Here is a 22,452-nt window from a genome sequence, read left to right as displayed (position 1 = left end):
TATACTCCTGGCTTGCAAATAAAGATCCACTTACAAACAAACGTGCTTCCAACTTTAAAACTTAGGAAATAACCAATGCATCACCAACACAACCAAAGTTTGAATGAATTTTTAAAAAGACTAACAACAAAACACACCTGATCTCTATTAGAGATTTGTGGCTTAGCCTTAGAAGCAAAGTGTAAGAGACTCCACCAGGGCTGAAGATCCAGCCTAGATTCCTCCAACCATGACCTGGTTGAAGACTCTAGGACATGCTAGGAGACTCCGCCCCCGGGAGACCCGCCTTTCCCGGAAGCCCCGCTCCGGGGCCCTCAGAGCCCCACCCCCGAGCAGTTCCCCGCGCTGCCCTCTGGGAGGCGGGTCTTGCCGGCTGTGGCTTGAGTTGTCAACTCCGGATTTCCTGGGCCCTGTCCGTGAGTCCCCGCTGGTGTCAGGCTCCCAGACGCCGGTGAGAAGCTGCGAGACCCCGCATCTGAAGCCCACTGCGGCTCTGCGGCTAACGCCTGCGCGCTCGCCAGCCAGCCAGCCAATCGTGGGCCGCCTGCCAGCGCCTCCCTTTGACCCTGCATCCCGGGCTTCCAGGAATCCAGTCCGGCTCAGCCCAGCTGCCTGGTTCCGCGCCGGTTCCTTCCTCTTGGTTAGTGTTCGCACCGCGTCCGAGCCCGGCCTCCCGGGGCTCCCCGTGTTGGTCCCGAGGCGTTCCCCACGCCTCCCCACGCCTCCGCCTTGAGCCTCGGACCTGCGACCGGGTCTGGAGGCCTCTGGCGGTCGCCTAGCCAAGCTTCGCCCCCCGGAAGGCCGCCCGCCGCCCCGAGAAGTCTGTCCTTCCGGTGTCTTTGTTTAGTTCCCCTTTAAAGTCTTGGCTCTGTACTGTAGGCCGCCCCACTACAGTGGTCGCTTTCTTTTCCGGTTGCGGAGGAACAGATTGGGGAGTACAGTGTGAGCGGGTTACAACTTCAGTTTTGTTGTGTCAAAGACCTACGGATAATAGGATGGGAGATGGAGAAGTGTTAAGAACAAGTTGCAAGGAGGCTCACGTGAGCGCTAATGTGAGTCTGTATAAGGTTAGAAATATAAATGAGGCTGGATGGCGGAGTGTTCACATTACAATATATGGGCGGCAGCTTGAAGGAAAAAATGAAACATTAATGTAGGTTTTGGTGAAACTAATTCATGTTAGTTACGCTTAAAAAGCTGCTGTTCCCTACTCTTAAAATAAGTAATGAGTATATGATCAGAAAATAGAATGTGATACGTTGTCTTATCATTGAGTGTGGACCACAATTCAAGGAGGTGGAAACCATTAATCATTTCTTCAAAGTCACCTTCCATGGAGAATAAAATTCATTTTGGTATGCCTTCTATATTGGAAGCCACAGAGGCCTCAGCCAGGAGCCTAAGTTCTTGCACTGTATTTTTCCCTTGCAAGATGCTCAGTTTCAGGTTACTTAGATGTTTTCTAACTAAAAACTGGGAAAAAGTTACCGGCTCTGTTTCACCATTTGTCGCATGAAGTTCTGCTTCGTAGGTGATTCTGGACGTAAAAATGGGTGAGATTGTGCCTGACTGAACTCGGGTACAAAAGGTTACCATGCTTGTGATAGAATTGACCTGAGCAAATTTCAAATGTGTGTTCTTGACATTAGTTTTTATCTATCTCTAGGTACTTTCTCTAGCATAAAATTAGAAGAAAATAATACCAAAACAAAAGAATAAGTGAGAGCAATCTTTATAATTTATTCAATAATTTTAAAATGGAAACTCATTTTTTCTAATTTACATAATATGAGCAAATACTTTTAAAATAATCCATATCACTCTGCTTCTGGGTCATTTAGATCTCTTAGTTGCTTGAGTGTGTAATACTATTATTAGAAATCATATTAACTATCATTTAAAAAGATTAAAATCACCAAACATAAAAAGAACATGCTTTCAGAAGAAACTATGTAGTGCAAATGTACCTTTGTTGAGGACGCACTGTCGGTAGGCAGTACCTGAGGCTCCTGCTTTGAGAACCCTTATACCACCAGTTGACTTGTTGAGGGTTTTTTTGTTTGCTTGATTTTCTCACAAGTAACTTCTGAAACACCTTTCTTTAGTTAAAGCTAAGTAAGTTGATTCTTTGCCTATCTCCTGCAAGAGAATTGCTTGGTTTTGGTTTCAGAGGCATTATGTTGCCACAATTTTAAGTTATTACCCAGGCATGGTGGCACATGCCTTTAATACCGGCACTCCAGAGGCAGAGGCAGGCAGATCTCTGTGAGTTCGAGGCCAGCCTGGTTTACAAAGCCAGTCCAGGACAGTCAGGTATACACAAACTTGTTTAGATGGATTTTAAAATTATTGAATCTTCGTGAAATTTTTTACAGTGTTGTTTATTATGCATTCTACACAGATCTGGTCTGCATATGTACAGTAGTCTTTTATAGACTTACTCCCAAACACATGCCAACTTCAGAAACAGGAGAGCCAAAGCTTACATAGGCTGAATAGTGATCAGTGATCATGTTGTTGGGATGTTCTAGAGTATAAATATACTAGGAAACTTGTACACAGATAGGTTGGTGTGAGAAATGCCAACATTAAACAAGAGTGATGCTGCGTCAATAGAGTTTTCTGCTCAGGAGTCTTTGAGAGGCATCAGGAAGAGAAGGCAGATTTTTGCTTAGACTTGAACTTTGAGTGATATTTTAGAGATAGTAAGGTGAGTACTGTATTTATTTGTTTTCTCCAGACAGGACTAAGGATCAAACCTAGACCCCAAGAAGTTGTTCATGCTGGGCATATGTCCCAACTACTGAACTATATGCTCAATCCCATATGCTGGGTTGGTTTTATTATATTCATTCATTCATTCACTCATTCATTCAGAGGAAGAGCTTTAATATGTAGCTCTGGCTGGCCTGGAAGTTCCAGGGTGGCCTGGAAACTGTTTCACCCATTCTGGGATTAAAGATGTGTATTATCACATCCATCCCCTGTATGCTAGTTTGGGATTGTTTTCATGCCACACAGCGCTTCACCATTATTGTCATGAATAATTGCTCATGGCTCATAATTACTTAGTGATATGTTGTCAGATGTGCAATTGTGAAATAAGTCTTTATCCTGACAATCCTATGAGTGAGATAAGTGCAGCAGGGAAAAGAAACATCAGGCTAGACAAGGAAAAGATAGGAATGTGGACTGACTTATTGTAATTACAGACCTCAAAATTTAAATGATTTTTACTTGATCTTTGAAATGTTCATGTGTCTGTATAATGTATTTTGATCTTACCTTTCCTCTACTCCACCTTGTAACTTTATGCAGAATTTGGCCGTTGTATCTCCCAACTTTATGTCCTCCGTAATTAACCAACTGAGATGTTTTACTTAGTCCTGCACAATAACACACAGGTGTGGCGTCATCCTTGTACTTTGAGCAACCTATGGGTGGCCACACCCCCATGACAATGTGGCCTTGTCTCTTTTCAAGCAGTCATCAACTACTGGAAATCCTCAGCTAGATTTTGGGCCTTAGGAGGACTGTTCCATGCTGAGACTTTTAAGTCTCTTGTTCTTACGCAGTTAGCCACAGCTGCTATGAGTCCATAACCCTTTCTCAGGGGAGCATTTCGCAGCACTTCTTTCTATCCCCTAGTTCATAAATTCTCTCTGTTCTTCTTTAGCAGTTTCCCATGTTCTAATGCTGTCGGGGCAGGGAGGTCATAGAGACAGACAGACATCTACAGCTATATCTACAGCTAAGCCTCTCAGCTGTGTATCTCAGCAGTTTTAACAGTAATCAGTCTCTTCATAACTAATATCAACTGCAATAGGAATATTCTCTGACCAGAGCAACATAAATCTATGGGCATAAAAAATATTTAGAAGACAGTTTGACCATGTGACCATTTAGAGAAAAATCAGTACATGTTCTCTTGGAACCTCTGACTTCCCTAGCCATGGGTTTTGACCATGCTTACAGTAGCAGGCCTGAACTGCCCCTCTGGAGAAGGCTTTTAATCAAATCCAGAGAGCTGTTGGTTACTCACATGAACAGTCAAGATCATACTCCAAAATATTTTTTCCTGCTTTATGTCTGGTCAAAATTGTCACATTCTTTAATCAAAGGGAAGGAAGGATATTTTATTATGTCAATAGCTTGGAAAATGCAGGACAGTTATACCGCAAACCAAAGTGGTCCTGTTACTCCATCATTGCTTCCACATATTCCCACAGCAGAGCTTGCACTTCCTGGCATTGTGCAGTGCTGAGTTTGACGGACTCAAGAATTGATCTTATCCAGAAATAAGCGAGATTATGTTAAGATCTCATAGTCCTCCTATACCTACCTCTTGGGAATTTTTTTTCTTCCATTAAAAAAAAAGTTTTCAGCCAAGTGTGTTGGCTCACACCTTTAATCCCAGCACTTGGGAGGCAGAGGGAGGTGGATATCTGTGGGTTCGAGGCCAGGCTGGTCTACAAAGTGTGTCCAGGACAGCCAGGGCTACACAGAGAAACCCTGTGTTGAAAATAAACAATAGAGAATAAAACATTTAAAAAACTAAAAAAAAAAAAAAAAAAAAAAAAGTTTTCACTTCTAAAAAAGTTGTCAAAATGGTGAAAACAATTCAATTCCTGTATTTTTTTCTTGCGGTTTCAATCATGTTAATATCTATAATTGCATGTAATTACACTTTGCTATTATATAGTTACATATAGCCAGCTCTATTTAGGTATATTAGTTCTCGGAATTTTCTGGGAACCTAAATTCATAGATGCTCAAGTTTATATTAGATATTGAATATAACTTGTATCTCTCCTCCTGTGCATTTCTAATTATCTCTAGATGATAAAATTCTATGTGTGTAGTGTCTATAAATAGTTAATATTCTGTGTTGTATAGAGAATAATGACACAGATGTAAATGTTTTTTGTCAGTAACCATCGGTAGTTGCTTGAACCATGGATTCCGAATTCTGATATGTGTTCTATTTTGTGAGTTAAGAATGTTTGGGTGACATACTCACCAGTATGACTATACTGTGTCCCATCAAACTTTAACCTGATTCTTGCCTGTTACTTTGTATATCAGTCCATTATATGCTGCTATAAAAAGGTTCAGAAAATTAGATCACTTATATAGAAGAGAAATTTATTTCTCACAGCACTGATATTGGGAAGTCTAAAATCAAGATTTGATTTTGCTCTCTGATGGTGTCTAGATGCCATATCATTGAACAGGAAGAGCTCACGAGAGCAACCCAACATAGTACTGTTAATTCATTTCTGATGTGGTACATGTCTACAGTTGAATTTTAAATGAAATAAGGAAATTTGCATGAAAATTGAGGTATCTGGAAAGTATTAAATGATGTAACTCAAATTAGAAATCACGTGTTCGCTCTCATTTGCAGATCTTTAGGGAATGTTTATACGTTTTTATGTAATGAGGTGGGAAAGCATGGTTATAGGTTATTGAACTTCGAGAAAAATTCAAGAGTGGAAAGGGTGTTGAAGCAGGAGGTGAGGGTAGTAGGACACAGGCAGCATGGCAGTGGGAAGGAAGCTGGGGTGGCAGAGGTTTTTCAACAGTGGCTGGGGAAGAGGAAGAGATCCATTGCAAACAAATCTTCCTGAAAGTGCCATCAGGAAACCTAAAACAGTAATCTAAATATTAAAACTTAATACAAGTTTGAAAAAGTCATGGTGGATGGAGCCATCATCTCTCACTAAGTCAGCCTCTCAATGGTGTTGAATTAGGAGTTATGTTACTGAGGTATGTTTCCAGGAACATAGTCATTCAGTGGTTAAAAAGTTGTTGCCAGAATATCTAACTTCTATTTTTTTTCTAGTACTATCATTAGATAAATTTAACTATTCCATTCTCAAATAAAATCTAAAATGTATCATTATTCTCTTATAATCTTTATTTTTTCAGTTGATACTTTATAAAACTTTGTCACTTGGCTTTAATGTTTTCATGTAAAAGACACAAAAGTATCTTTCTTTTATTAACTGCCATTTTAAACCTTAGTCCATATATATATAAATTATTTACTTTGTATATACTGTTTATATACACAAAGTTTATTCTCATGATAACAGGGATATTGTGAAAAATATATTTCATTTTTTAAACAGATTCCTAGGTTTCATCTGACTAAATATTATTGGCGTATATATAGTGAAATTTCCAAATCAGTACTTCTTGTATATGTGTATTTGCCTGTGTGTGTGTGTGTGTGTCTGTGTGTGTCTGTGTCTGTGTGTTCTTTTATTCAACAGTTTTGGGTGTTTTTTTATCCTATTATTTATTTTTTAATGTAAAGACTGGATTTTGGTTATGTTTAAATACTGTGAAAAAATTGTTGACATGAATTCCTAATGACCCTTTTTCAATGAATTACAGCAAAACATTTACTATTTTGAAGTTTAAAGTATGTCATCATGGCAAAATTTCGAAGAAGGACTTGCATCATTTTGTCACTTTTTATTCTGTTTATTTTCTCCCTGATGATGGGCTTAAAGACGCTGAGGCCAAATACAGCATCTTTTGAAACTCCTTTTGGACTTGACCTTCTTCCAGAACTTCATCCACCAAAGGCCCACTTGGGAAACAAAGCTGACTTTCAAAAGACTGATAGAATTAACATGGAAACAAACACGAAGAATTTAAAAGCTGCTGACATGACTGAGCGACCACCTAAAGCCTCTGAAGTGAACCTAGAAGAACTGCCTCCTCTGAATTATTTTGTACATGTATTTTATTACAGTTGGTATGGAAATCCACAATTTGATGGTAAATATGTGCACTGGAATCATCCGGTCTTGGAGCATTGGGACCCTAGAATAGCCAAGAACTATCCACAAGGGAAACATACTCCCCCAGATGACATTGGCTCCAGTTTTTATCCTGAGTTAGGAAGTTACAGCTCTCAGGACCCTTCTGTCATAGAAGCTCACATGAGACAAATGCGTTCAGCCTCAATTGGTTGGTAATTATTTTATTTACATATATAAATAATTTGGACAATTAAATTACTAATCAATTTTTATTCTTTTATTATTAGATTCTTAACTCTATCCTGCTTTGTTGTTCAGTTTCTTGTTTTTTTTTTTTTTTTGTTTGTTTGTTTTTTTTTTGCAGCGAGGGGAATTGTACTGGTGACCACACATGTGTTAGGCAACCCCTCCACACCTGAGCTACAGCCTCTCTTTTGCTTTGTATTATGAGACAGGGTTTTCAAGGACTGAAGGCAGGTCCTCCTGTTTTAACCTTTCAAGTAGCTGAGGCTGTGGGCCTATACTACCAGGCCTAAGTTATATGTGTTTTTAATAATTGAGGTAACCACTTTAAAATTGCTTTAAATGTATTTTGTTTAAATGAAAAAATTTGAAGTATTTTTGGATATAATGAATATACCAATTTCTTATTTTCTAACTGAATTCACAATTTTATTATTAATGAATTACATTAAATATAAATAATTAACTTAATTAATTTATCTTTTAAAATACCAATAAACCCATGGAATCAAGTATCTCTGTAATCCAGAAGGCTTCACTCTTGACCATGCATGGTGAAGTATGCCTGCCCTTCTAACACTTGGAAGGCTGAGGGGAAAAGGTCAAGAGTTCAGTGCAGCAGGACAATTTCCCCTTCCTTAACTGTCATCATCATTATCCTGTTTACTGCTGACCCTGACCCCACTCTAGCCACTGTATCTGACGTCTGTCACTGTGACGTGCTTGTGATTGGTCCTTATGACAGCATAATGAATTAGTGCTCCTGTTCGCTTGTATTATTTTGCATAGCCCAGTATTTTGTGATTCACCTGTGTTGTTAATCAGTTTTGGTCATTTTCACTTGATTATATTTTATTATATGATTGAGGGTCTTTGCTTCTGCAGCTGAGTATTGCACATTTCCACTATTTTTGCTTTTCTGTAGTATACAATTTGGCCTTGGTTTTTTTTTTTAACTAGTTCTTTTCAATTTCTTTATCAATTTCATTTTTTATTTAATGTAATATGGTTTTAAATGTTCCATTTTGCCTTTCTGCTTGTCCTTTTTATGTCCCTTTCTCATCTTGTATATGCCTTATCTGACATTGAATGTGTGAATTATTTCATTCTGTAGTCACTTTGGGCCTAGTGTATAGTCATTCTTAGTATTTATTTTTTAAGATGGATGTAGTATTACACTGCATACTTTTAACTTAACTGGTGAAAAGTGATCAGTTATTATCAGTCACCAATGCCCCTCATCTTTCTCTGCCCTTTGTGTAATTTCCAGGTATATGTCTTTAGATAATCATAAACTCCTAAAAATGACAATCTATATAATCTAGTGTCTGAGAAATGTTTTAGAATCTAGGGCCAAAGTCTGAAGATTTCACATAGCCAGGGCTGTTGTCTTTTGGAGCTCCACTAATAAAGCCTTATGCTTTAGCTTTATTTCTGTGTGTGTGTGTGTGTGTGTGTGTGTGTGTGTGTGTGTGTGTGTGTGTGTTCTTTTGTATTTTTATTGTGCTTGCTTGCATTTTATTCATATTCTCTGAGCATGCTGTTTAATCTCAGAAAGAAGATAGCTTCCTGAGGGACTTTGCTTTGGTTATGTTGTTAAGAATGTTGCTGCTGGTTCACCTAAATGTCTGCATGAAGCACAGCAGAGACACATGAACATTGAGAGCCACGGCTGTAGACTACTGCTTCCTAGAGCTGCTTCGCTCCCTTCAGACACACATGAGGGAGCTGACATCTGTGATCACTTTGAGTGCTAGCTTAGTAATCTTTCTGTCTTTGTCTTCATGACATTTCTTATTGTCTATATCTAATGTTCGTCTGCTTGAGATCAATAGCTGTTAAAAATTATTGCATTATAAATGGTATCCTGGCTTGAATTTTGTGGAAAAATGCATTGCTTACATATTCACATGCTTTTTGGCTTTTTGACCTGCACTGTTTCCCTTATGCATATTTATTTCCATTGCTTTTTGTGAGAAGGAAGTTTCTTTCCTAGGCTGTATGCTGAAAAATGTTTATTGTTCCTCTTGATGCCGTTATAAGTTTGCCTAGAAGGCTGTTCAAATATTGACCACTTTTCTCCCAAGTTTTTTTTTCCACAAAAATCCTTATCTAGGTGCATTTCTCTTTTACCATAGCCAAAATTTGCCTGGATTTCTATCCACTATTAGTTCTTTATTCTGTTACATGTTTTGCTATGTTTTGGATAGAGGACAAAGATAGCTTTCCCCCTGTTCACTTGAATGAAAGTATCATTTTGTTCTTCTATTTAGAATTCTTTTGTGCGTATTATGACTATGACAAAATTTGAATGTAAAAAGTGTAGGTCTCCAGCAGTTTCTTTTTCTTTACTGTTTAAGAATTTCATTTGAGCCTGACATGGTGGCTCATATCTTTAATCAGCACTCAGGAGGCAGAGTCAGGCGAATCTCTATGTGTTTGAGGCCAGCCTGGTCTACAAAGTGAGTCCAGGACAGCTAAGGGGAGTTTATCTGTGCATTTAATGTGTATTAAACAAATCTACCCCCCATTCCATCGCCTCTAATTCTTGCCCTAATTTTCCAACCATCACTACTTTTCATTTTCAACCTATGTGCTCTGTTTATAAACTCGGAGAGTCTAATTAGTACAGCCTATAAGTGTATGATCGGACCGTCTACTGACTCTTACTCCTCCAAGAGCCTTAACATTGCTTATAATTCCTCAGCTAATGATGGCCCTGATAAGTCCTCTCCATTTGTTCTGGATTTTTGGCTGACTTGATTTTTGAGCCATTTCTAATCTTCATTCCTTATTTTCCATAAGCTTTGCTTTATATAACGTTATTATTTCTTTCCTTTTATTAAAAAGTGTATTGATTCATTGAGCTATCTGTGCTATCTCTCTACTGCCCCACCATTTCTTTATATTTGAAGCTTTGAAGTTTTTGTCTTATGTATTTTCTCTTCAATTAATGATTTCTCTGTAGACTGGTGTTTCTAATAGCTATATTGTAATTTCTTAGTACAGAAATAAGCAGGTACCATGAGGTACCATAAGGTGCTTATATTAAATCTCCTGTTGAACAATATTTATGTATTAAAAACTAGCATATGGATGGTTATAGAAGTTTAATCATAATTTCCAAAAATGAAAAACTACTAGTATGTCCTTTAATAGGAAAGTGGATAAACCTCCACAAAATGGATATGCAGCAGAAAAAAAAAAACCTATGAGTTACTGAGTCATAAAAAGATATGAAAGAGCTAAAATATAAGTAGTAAAGCAAATGAGTCCAGTTGTAGAAAGCTATATACTTTATGATTCAAGCTTTATGACATTCTGGCAAATACAGAATTATAAAGTGAAAAATCAGTTATTGCTGGAGGTAATGGAAGAGAGGAGGGGTAGATAGGCTAGAGACTAATGTTTATAGTAAACTAGTCTGTTTGATGCCGTAGTGGTTAGCTTATCCATAGAACTGCATGGCACTAATGAAAACCATGGCTATACCATGGCCTATAGTACCTATCTGTCATATGTGGTAAATATAGCGTAAGAATGAAAGGTGTGCATGGGAAGAACTGAGAAAGATGGTTAGGGACTGTAGGAGATAGTATGTAAGGACTATACTTTCTTCTGATAGTCATAATTATTCTAAAATGTCTGAATATTAATTTCAAAGATATCAATTGCTTAAGTATTGTATAAAGGTAACCAATAACTGTGTCACCCTTGTGAGTGTACTTGGAACTCACGTTACTAGTTTTTGGCACCTGCAGTCAATCTTGATAATGCCTTGCTGTTTTTCATTCTGTTATGCTTTTCTGTTAGGAGTATTGGCCCTGTCTTGGTACCCACCTGATTTAAGTGATGAGAATGGAGAAGCTACTGATCACTTGGTACCAACTATTTTGGATAAAGCTCACAAATATAATCTGAAGGTATTTAATTTGTTTCCAAACTATATGTATCATTATTATCCTTCTTATCCTCTTACAGTAATATTTTATTACGCATTTTAATTGAAATTTGGTATATGTAGAAATGGTTTTAAATATTACTGCTTCTTAAAGATTTGTTCTAATAATTTAAATTTTAGAACCTATCCAATTATAAGATACTCCTTGCATATTTTATATTCATTTATTATATTTGGGGGGATTTGTTTTTTGTTTTTGTGTTTTTGTAAACAAGGACTGACTAAGTAAAGCTGACTGGCTTGAAACTAGTTATGTAGACCAGGTTGATCAGGAGCTTAGTGTAATCCTGCTTCTGCCTCTCAAGTGCTGTGATAAAATACATGTACTACTTTGTCTGCCTGTATTGTGCGTTTTAATAGTAATAGAAAGGTTGACAGGTTCCTTTGTGAACAGAATATAGAAATTACTGAAGTTAATATATGAGTATCCCCTAAAAATAAAAATGCTAACATCTTTATAAAGTAATTAGAAAATAATTTTCTTTCTAAATATTTTTTGAACTTTTATATTAACTATTTGAGAATTTTGTATAGTGCATTTTGGTAATATTCAACCTATCTCCTGTCTTGTCTGCCATCTTTTCCCTACCTTCTTAATTTTGTGTCCCCCTACAACGTCTCTCTCTCTCTCTCTTTTTAAAATCATCCTATCAAGCCCAATTCTTGATATTCTTGGATATTTGGTCATCTTCATCTGGAGTTTGATTGACGGACTCTGGCCCTAATCTTACTGAAAACTGTCTCTGCCTCTCCCAGAAGCTATCGGTGGCCAATAGCTCTTCAGTTAGGGGTAGGACTTGATGTCCAGCTGCCCTCTCCACGCTGGGACTTCACTCAGCTTGGCCTTTTACAGACCTCACAAGTGCTGTCGTAACCACAGTGACTTCGTATATGCAGCTACACTGTTGTGCCCAGAGAATGCTGTTGTCTTGTCGTCATCCTGTGACTCTGATTCATAGAGTCTTTCTGCCTCCTTGTCTGCATTGATCCTTATCCTAGTGAAGAGATGTGTGATATAGACATCCCATGTAGGACTCAGCATTGTGCAGAGTCTTATTCTCTGGATCTTGACTAGTTAACCATATACTGCACAAATAAACATCTCTGGGGGTTAGAGATGAACTAATCTACAGGCATAACAATAAGTCATTAGGAGTTTGAATTAATACTGTTGGCTTTCCTGCTCTGATGGAAAGGTGTCCTGGTGTCCTGGGATTTGGGAGCTCAGGAACCACGCAGCTCTGACATGGGAAGGTATCCCAGTGGAAAGGTATCCTGAGACATAGGAGCCCAGGAACCACAGAGCTCTGAGAGTAGGCCTCCTCAGCAGAAGCTCTGGGGCTCTGAGAGAAGGAATCCCCAGCTGAGCTGCGGAGCTCAGGAGCCTCAGCCCAGCTCCACTTCTTCTACTCATTGCTTCTTGGCTTCCTTTGATGAGTCACACCAGGCAGCAAATTTCATAAAAAATACTTATTGGAAGGGTCCAGGGTGTAGAAGGATGAATCCAGGAGTGCCTGCTTCTGTTCCCAGGAGAAGGCAGCAGGAAACTGAGCAGACATGGGCTTTATATATGATTTCTTGGGGGTGGAACTTGCCAGGGTGAGGATTGGTGGGTTGTGGGAGTTCAGGGGTTGATGGGTTTTCCTGCTGAGGGATTGGTGGCTAAAAAGATTCTGCTATTTAGTTCATCTTAAAGAGTGATCCTTAAATAAGAAGGTGGTTGGTTGATTCTTACATGGCATTTATGCTATTATTGTGCCAGTAGTTATGTCTTTTCGGGTTGGTTGTTACTATAGCTCACAGAGTTCGTTATCTAGGTAAAATTTGTTTTCTGTTCTTAACCAGTACTGTGTATAGTAACTACCAGCATTATTAAAGCTATATAGAAAGGACAAAACTTCCGGATCATACCAGGTTGACTTTTTTCATATTCTTCAATTCAAGTTTGTGTTGTCTTCAGTAGTAGAGTATTATAGTCAAAGAAGAGCATTGTCAGTAGCTCAACAGTTTTTGAAAAGTGTTTCTTAGTTGTGTCTCTCTCTGTATCTCTGTCTTTGTCTCTGTCTCTCTCATTGGTTTTTCAAGACAGAGTTTCTTTGTGTATCATTCTAGATTTTGTGTGGCTGTTCTAGAACCCAGTCTGTAGAACAGGCTGGCCTCTCAAGTTCTGGAATTAAAAGGCTCCACCACCACCACTTAGCCCTGGGCTCTCTTCAGATAAATCTTTTACCTTTATGTCTCTTATATTTCTCTTTTGTCTTATTGCTATAGTTAAGATTTAAAATTCTGAATTGATTTCAGCATGGGAAAAGTAGTGGTGGAATGGGAGTGGACCCTACCATCTTAATCATGCTTGTCATTGGGATACCTTCAATTTTTTCCATTTAGTGTAAAGTTGAATATAAGTTTGCCAATCTATGATGAAGTAGGTACCTTCTATTTTTACGGTTTGGAGACTTGTTTATGTTATCTGTTTCTTTGTTTCTATCATGAAAGATCATGTGGGCTTTCGTTGTATCTATTTATATGTTCATGTACTTTATATTCTGAACCTAGTTGTGTGATTTCTTACATTTGTTGATTTGCATCTCTGAACCATCCTCACATCCTTGAAATGAAGTCACTTGATCATCAGCGATCTTTTGGATATGTTGTGGAATTATGTCTGTCAGTATTTTATTGATAATATTTGCAGATATATTCATGAGGAAAATTGCCTTATGAATTTATTTTCTAGCGTGTCTTTACTTGGATTGGTTATCAATGTAGTATGGATTTATAAAAATAGGTCTGGTACCTTTTTCTCCTTATTTTATAGAATACTTTGAGGAACTGCTTTGGGTGTAGCAGAATATTGTTAGATATCATTTTTATTATTATGTTCCTATAGCAGAACAACAGTGCTTAGTTTTCCTCTATGTCCATGGCCTTTCCAGTCTCAGGGTCTGACCATACAAGCAATGTCAGGTGTGGATTCCAACTCATGGAGGTGGCCTTAAATATAGTCAGAGTATTTGGTTACTTCCACAGATGTCTGTGTCACTACTGTACTAGTGTACCTTGCAGATGGTCACTATTGTAGATTGCAAGGCTTGTCTGTATCCAGAATTTCTGTCTTGCTTTGAAAATCAGAGTTCAGCCTTCCTCAGATGTTTTCCAACCTTTGACATGGGATGTTGATGCCCAGCCCGGTTCCCCTTTTCTAAGTGTAATGGGTGGTCTCACTAACCATGCATAGATTTCAGTGTTGGCTGTACCATGTCATTACTATTTATCTTTGAAGCTAGCACTTTTAATCCTACTGAGGCTCAGCCTGCCTGTGACAGTAGTCTTAATCTGATGTTGCTTATTTCACAAAGTTTAATTCAGATGAACTCTCATGAGGGGTTCTGGGATTCTCTGGGTCTCCTCTGTTGGGGTTAGAGTTTGGAGACATGGGTATGTACTATTTTCTATACTTTCCAACAAAATATTTTATTGCAGTTTTCCCCTTGTACATGCTTCCTTCTTGACGCAACATAGTCTGTGATATTTTAGATTAGAGGCAGTGGGTAATTTCTCAGCATCTGCTTCATAGTTTTTTTTTTTTTTTTTTTTTTTTTTTTTTTTTTTTTTAGTCTGTCCTTTAATATTTTTTTCCTGTCTTTGCTTCTTGAAATTTATCTTTTCATTCTTATGGATTCATAGTAGTGGAGGAGGGATTTTCTTTTCTCTTTGTAGTGTATATTATAGTCCGGAATATATACATATATGGTATGTGAGGATGTCACAGCACAGTTTTGGGGAGCTGGCTCCCCATTTCCATCATGTAGATCTCAGGAATTGAATTCAGGTGTTCAAGTTTGGCAGCAAGCAAATTTATCTCTCTCTCTCTCACACACACACACACACACACACACACACACATGTATATATGTATGTATACATATATATGTACAGATATATGTATATGTGTGTATGTGTAGTGTAACTTGTATATTTCTGTAGCCTTAAAGAAAGTTTTAAGTTAGTGTCTCTCAAATGAACTGTCAGGAGCTTCCATGTAACGTGCTCCAAAGTGCCATTCAGCAAATTCTATAGGCAGTTGGAGTCTGCAGAAGTCAAGTCTTCATGTTCTTGAACCCCAGGAGGTTGAATAAGTCAGTGATTTATTTTGTGCAAAGTAGATCCAAGGCCTCTGATCTGTCCAGTCTATGCCCCAATTCTGTGGTGAGAGGTAATGAAATTAGACTTTTTAGCTTGAGTGAAGTTATAAAAGGTAGTTAAAACCTCTTGATACTTGAAGATAGACTGTTTTAATTCTACTGAGAGTCCTTACGTAGAAGAGGAAAGTAAAGAAGGCCTCATTACCTGTCTCTGTAAACATTGCCAACATACCTAATCTCTCTGTATATCAGATTTGATATTTAATAATCAGGAAGAGATGGATGTTGATAAAATACAGTTCTTCAATTTTTTTCTTGCCCATGTTCAGAATTTTCCAGTGTTTAATACTGATTACTTATTCTCAGTAGCTCTTCAACTTTCCAAACTTACCTTAAAAATAGTTTAATTATTATACTATGTTAATTTGACATTAACTTTTACGAATATGTTTCTGATTTTCTTTGGGTTGATTTTTACAGTTCTCTTTCTATTTGGAAGGTTTAAAAAAATGCTTCTCTTCACTTTTGTTATTACTTGTTTAGAAATGGAGTTTCTCGGGCATGGCTTCGCTTTACATTTAAGCTTTTGCTATAGCCTATTAGTTTTGATTGCATAATGTGCTAATAGCATTAGTTATTAAATGCTTTGTAACTGCAATTTTGATTAATTTAAACTAAACATTGTTTTAGGCAAGTGTTTTTAAATTATAAGCAAGAAGCATAGTTAATTAAAAAGAATTAGTGACTTTTCTTGCATTACTGCTTGCAAATTTTGACAGTTTAGACAAGTATAAATCAGTACAATCTAAATCTTAAGTGGTGGCTTATTTTTCCTGTGTGTGTGTGTAAGCATATATATGTTTGTATTATTCTCTGAAACATACACTTGTAGCACTGTTAACTGTCATTTCATAGGATAGTTATGCCTCAGTTATAGAAGTAAAAGCTGGATCCTTTCTGCTCACTGTGTCTTTTTTGCATAACATCATAAGAAAGAAGTCATGAGAGCGTTTTATAGGAGGCATAATAGAGCTGATTGGTAGGTTCTGGCACCCAAATTCCTGTTCTCCTGTCCCTTCTTAGGAAATGTGAATATATTTCCTGTCCACTTTATGTTAGGCTTTCTGCCTGGCTTGCTTTGCCTAATGAATCATGAGAAAATAGAATGTCTGCCATATACTCTTATGCTTTTGCTTCTGTTTGCTTGCTTATTTGTTGTTTTAATGTGAGAAGACACCGAACCCTTGTCTAGGGCCCTAGAGACCAAACTCTGGGACTCGTGTGAACTTGGTTGATGGGCTAGAGCAAAGCCATCGCACCAGTGTATGAACTGATTTGCATCACACAAATAAGCTGGAAGCTGTGGGAGTGTTTGTTATGCAGCATCGTCACGTCGTATCCCACAGAGTCCAGACACCAGCAACACAGTCAATTGGAGGGATCACTTCTTTCCCCAGATTATAGGGAAAATAAATACCTCAGTTTTTAGTAATATTCTATTTCAATAAATTTAACATTTTATTTTAAAGATTTTTAACCTTTGAATAAATTACTTTTCTTATGTTAATGGTTTATATGCAGTCATGTTTCCTAAATGAGTAGTATAAATTCACAGTGAAAACTTGGCAAGTCTTACCTGAAAGGGGTCTAAGGAACTTAGAGTCTAATTTGAGTCTGTTGTCCATATACTCATTCAGTGCTTACTATGCACCAGGTTAGGTTCTACACATGAACAATATTAAGAAAGAGTTGGGCATATCCATACACACCTGTAATCTTAGTTGGAAGGTAGAGGCAAATGTAGGGGGCTTTAAACCATACCTATCCACAACTTCAACCATACCTAACTAAATCAGAAGAGAAGGAAGCAGATTTTGTATCTCATGTTAAGTGAATTTACAGTCTACTAAAGGCTAAAACCAAGTAATTTGTAGAAAGAGAAAATTGCAAAGTATTTGACACCACCACCAGTTGTAGGAGGACTTACATCACTCATAAGTGAAATAAAAGGTGGTACCGCATAGAAGAATTAAGGAATAAGAAACATTCAGTTGGATACTCACATGGGAATGTGCTTTGGCAACAGGATTCACATGAGTTTTGGTAATGACAAAATCACTGGTATAAAATGGAGTTCTTACATGATTCATAGCCTCTAAAAGTAATAAGAACATTTAACTTTTATGTAGCTGTTTAGTAGACATAACTCATTAAACTTAATTATGTAAAACTCATACTGTTAGGTAGAAATTTTAACTCTGTGATATTTGAAAAACAGTTTTAATTTCTGCTTTCAGTTACAATAGTGACATATGGGCCTTAACAGTAGTAATATGAAAATTACTATCCTCTGTGAAGCTTTTATTATCTTCTAAGTACTTTTATAAGTTATTTCAACAATAAAAGAACAAGCACAAGTTCATAAAGTATCCTTTTAGTGATATTAAACTATCATTTATTGAGTATGCTGTTGTTTCACGTCAAGTGTAAATATAATGGTCACATACCTCATGAAGAATCCATATTATTTTGAAACCTGGACATTGTCATCTTTTTCTTTTAAAGAAAACTATATTCTGAATTCAGAATATATTCTATGTCTTATAAAGAGTATAGTCTCTTGCAATCTATTTCATGAAAAAATACCCATCTAGAAAAGCTTTCAGTCAGATACCATACATTGTATCAAACAAACAAACTGGAGGCTGTTGGCAACTCTCTATGGCAGCTTACTTTTTTATTTAGAAAATGGAGTCAGTGCCTACCCACTACAGTAATGGAAGCTGAGTGAATTCATGCATATGAAATGCCTCATGTTTATTTAGTAGTAGAAACTTCCAGTAAGTGGTCTCCACTAAGATATATTTGCTAACCACTAGGTACAATTAAATATCCACTTTAATGTTGTGGAATTGGCAACTTGTTAACTATGCAAAATATACTGTTATAGATAATGCTTTCTTTAATTGAATTTTTTTTCTTTTTAGGTCACTTTTCACATAGAACCATATAGCAATCGAGATGATCAAAACATGTATAAAAATGTCAAATATATTATAGACAAGTAAGTTTCTCCAATGTTCATAATTGCACTGTATGGTCCTATACTTACTGTTATGAGTACATTTAAATGATACCTTGAAGTTGGTTTATGACCTGTCATTTCTGATAATTTTAGCACAAGGAAACTGAAGAATATTCTCAGGTTTCTTATAGTTCAATTTTTGGGTGAATAAAGGTTGCTCTTTTCTCTATTTTTATGTGCTTTTAAAGTTATTTATGATTTCCATTTATACTCATTTTATTTTTCCGTTTTTAAAATCTTATGAATATACATTTTGTCTTTTTAAAGAATATTTAGATAAAATGCGAGCAGTTCACAGCAATGTTTGTATGTCTGTCTTCATTTGTGTATAGAATGATTAAAGAATTGTGTAATTAGTTTTATTCTGGCAAAGTATTTTACTGATAGAATTCTCTGAGGTATGTCATATTCTTACAGAGGATCATTTCAGCAACAAGTGGACACCTGCCACTGATAAAATTAAACCAGAGTCTCTCTATGCAGATAATTATACACAGTTTATGGCTTTAGTCACCACTTGTTAGCTTTGGCATGAGATGATTAACCTTCTGTTGGTAGTATACTCAGTGTCTCATAATATATGAAATTAAAAATACGTTTACATGATTATACTTGCATAACTGACTCACTGAAGAGTGGGAACAATATGCTCAAGCTTCACAGGTCATGTTCAATGCATAGTTTTATTGTGATATATTTTATGAGTTTCATCCTACTTTCCAATGTGTCTCTATTATAGGTATGGAAGCCATCCAGCGTTTTACAGGTACAAGACAAGGATGGGGCATTCTCTGCCTATGTTTTATGTCTATGATTCCTATATCACAAAGGCTAAAACGTGGGCTAATGTGTTAACCCCGTCAGGACCTCAGAGTATCCGCAGTTCTCCTTATGATGGACTGTTTATTGCACTTCTCGTAGAAGAGAAGCATAAATATGATATTCTTCAGAGTGGTTTTGATGGGATTTATACTTACTTTGCCACAAATGGCTTTACATATGGCTCATCACATCAGAATTGGCCTAATCTGAAATCATTCTGTGACCAGAACAACTTGATGTTTATTCCAAGTGTAGGCCCTGGGTACATAGATACGAGCATCCGTCCGTGGAACACTCAGAATACTCGGAACCGCATCAATGGGAAATACTATGAAGTTGGTCTCAGTGCTGCACTCCAGACCCACCCCAGTTTAATTTCCATCACCTCTTTCAATGAGTGGCATGAAGGAACTCAGATTGAAAAGGCTGTCCCCAAAAGAACTGCTAACACAGTATACCTGGATTACCGACCTCATAAGCCAAGTCTTTATCTAGAACTAACTAGAAAGTGGTCTGAAAAATACAGTAAAGAAAGAATGACTTATATGTTGGATCAACAGCTGCCTGGTTCATAATGTATCAGTCATGGTTTGTTTATCACATCACCTAGCTTCAGTAAACGCCCTGTATTTTGAGTTACGGAAAGAAAACTGTCAGAATCAATATGTACTTGCTACTGTAACCTTTATGAATTATTTCATTTTTACTTTTTGCAAGATGGTATTATTTGTCCCACAGAGGACACTACCATACAGAGAAAACATCTGACAAGAAAGATTGTGTCAGTAACATTCCTAGTGTTCCTAATATAGTGTTCTGAATTTCTGATTGCAGTTGAATTTTAATGGAATGGCCTTTTAGTTTTCAGTTTTATCGTAAAGAAAATGCTTGCATTACATAAAACAGTGAGCATACAGGTAAGGTAGATATACTTGGATTAGGCATAGGAGTGGACACATGTTAGGTACATCTGGCAATAAAAGTACAGACCCAAAGTACAGTAGGGGATGTGCTTGATTTCTGAACTCTTTGGTAACTCTGAAGTGTGTTAGTTTTCAGATTTTAGCTGGCTTGCCCTAGTGATCAAACTCACTTTGCAAGTTTCTTGTGAACAAAACCTTGCTTAAGTGACAGGTTATTTTATTATTTTTCTGTTTCTAACTGTTAGCCATGTTCTATTGAAGACTGGCTTTGTGTAGAACATCTGTCAGTGTCATCATTTGAAGACTCAGGTGCCTGTGGCGCTGAGGGCTGTTGCTTGCTTAATGCCCTGGTTTGATCTGCTGAATTAAAGACTAGAAACAAGAGGAGGCTCTTTAATAAGTGATGACGACGGCCTCTCACGTTAATGCAGTAGAGCAACAGCTGTTCCATAGGGGTCAAAGGGTTATCGTGTTCAGATACTTTGTCTTTGCGGAAACTTGTCAGTCTTTTTAGGGCTTATTTTTTTATTCATATCTTAAAATTAAATCTTCATCAGAGACTACTGAACTGTCTAAGAAAGGATAGCGTTAATACTCAAGTTGTTTTCCTTTTACTATTTTTAATTTTACTATAAGTAATACAGAAAATTTACTTATCACTTGAAAACTAGAGATAGATGAACAAATATTTTTAAATAATATTTAAACTGTGTTTTTGAGTTATGTCCTCATTTGAAAGTCTTACACTTTTAGAATGGCTAGTAAGTTTATAATGTTAGTGATCCATAGATGTCATGTGCTTACAAACTGACAACTTATATTTTTAAAATAAATAGTAAAACCAACAGAATTCAGTATTTATAATTATAATAGAAAAATAGCTAGTCTGTATAATTTTACACAAATGTTATTTCTTAGTTCTGCTGAGAGAATCGATTGAGTAATACTAATACATAATGCATGCTAATCTCCAGAGCATAAAGACATTCTGAAACAAATTAGTTCTGGGAGTTATCTTATAATACACAGCAGAAAGGAAACAGTTCTAGGGTAAAGGTGGCTGATCAGTGAGTAGAGTGCCTGCTGTGCAAGCATAAGGACCTGAATCTGAACATCCAGAAGTCACATAAACATGAGCTCGGTAGCATACATTTTCTTTTCCACTAGTCCTGTAGGAAGCTACAAGTATAGACAAAGTCCAGACATTTGTAAGGTAGTTAGTCTGGTGTACGTATCAACAAATGAGAGATCCTGTCTCAAAAATGACAAGAGGCAAGAATCAACAGACAAGCTTGTTCTCTGCCATGGTTACCCACTCATGTTATATCTATTTAACTCGTGGATGTTTGCAGAGATTTTTAAAATAATACTCTTGGAATAAAACCTTTTTGAAGTGTTATACTAAACTTATACAACTAAATTTTTCTATTTATCAGAATTATTAGGCTATAGAAAATTGTGAGAATAATAATCTGATTTTTCCAGAATAAACTGTAAGGATAAATTATTATAGTAATATTTAAATATTACCAAACATTTCTATTGGGAAAAAGCAGAAATATAGCCTATAGATTTGTTCTTTGCTCTATATTAAAGATACATTATCAATGCTTACTATTTTTTAGCATATGTTCCTTTCTTCATTCCTTACATTTTTTTATTTGAATCTATCATGACCAAAAGTGAATATTATCAAACAATTCTGAGATTAGGGAAAAGTCTACAGAACTAAGGCCACGCAACTGTCAGTGGGAGCTCAACTCTAACTGCAGTTCCTGCTGTCGGTGGGAGCTCAACTCTAACTGCAGTTCCTGCTGTCAGTGGGAGCTCAACTCTAACTGCAGACAGCTCACTCCAGTTCCTGCTGTCACTAGTGATTCTCTACCCATCAGCAGCAGTCAGTCAGGATTTCATATTACACCGGTTCTGTCTTTATTATTAAAGAATTACTGTCCAGCCAGTGACTGAAACCTCTTTTCACAAAACTAAGAAGTTGATAATTTTATAAATAATCACATTTTCTCCTCTAGTTTTTACAACCAAGGATCAGAATACCCCATGAGAAAAAAAAAATCCATTTGTATATAAAAAACATGTTCAGGGTGTTTCCGTCCCCAAAGCCATACACTATAAACAGCATTTACATTTTTCTAGGTATTATAAATATGCTGACTAGATTTAAAGTGTACCTGAGAATCATTCTAGGGTTCTACTTCTTTTAAAGGACCTGTGTAGTAGAGCGTGTTTTTCCTTCCAGCCCCAAGCTCCCCCCAAAAAGGAGACTCAAAATATACTTCCAAATACCTGGGCCATATAGCTAGGCTCATTCCCTGACTAGCTAATAATTTACAATAATGCATTTATACCAGTCTGAGTCTGCCATGTGGCTGGTGACCTCTGCTCAGGTTCCCTGCATCGGTCCTACTCCACCTTTCTAGGCGAATCTCCTGAGCATGGCTCTATCTCAGCATCCTTTTTGCCTGCCGGATGTCCCACC

General features: G+C 37.0%; 1 protein-coding gene across 3 annotated transcripts; it reads left to right on the top strand.

Annotated features, from left to right (window-relative positions):
* Nucleotides 1–481: 481 nt before the first annotated feature.
* Manea (mannosidase endo-alpha) lies at nucleotides 482–19,932 on the top strand. 3 transcript variants are annotated; one of them, XM_051161061.1, is made up of 5 exons: nucleotides 482–640; nucleotides 6,403–6,984; nucleotides 10,833–10,942; nucleotides 18,113–18,189; nucleotides 18,950–19,932. In XM_051161061.1, the coding sequence occupies exons 2-5, from the start codon at nucleotides 6,441–6,443 to the stop codon at nucleotides 19,605–19,607; spliced, it is 1,389 nt and encodes a 462-aa protein (XP_051017018.1). In that variant the 5' UTR covers nucleotides 482–640; nucleotides 6,403–6,440; the 3' UTR covers nucleotides 19,608–19,932. The 3 variants fall into 3 exon arrangements, with proteins under 3 accessions (XP_051017018.1, XP_051017021.1, XP_051017025.1); XM_051161064.1 differs by lacking the exon at nucleotides 482–640 and adding an exon at nucleotides 1,131–1,153; XM_051161068.1 differs by lacking the exon at nucleotides 482–640 and having other exon boundaries at nucleotides 6,840–6,988.
* The last annotated feature ends 2,520 nt before the right edge of the window (nucleotides 19,933–22,452 follow it).

Source organism: Acomys russatus, chromosome 2 (assembly GCF_903995435.1).
Source record: "Acomys russatus chromosome 2, mAcoRus1.1, whole genome shotgun sequence".
Taxonomy (NCBI): Eukaryota; Metazoa; Chordata; class Mammalia; order Rodentia; family Muridae; genus Acomys; species Acomys russatus.
The sequence above is the reverse complement of the archived record's forward strand: the minus strand, read 5'-3'. Positions and strand labels throughout refer to the sequence as shown.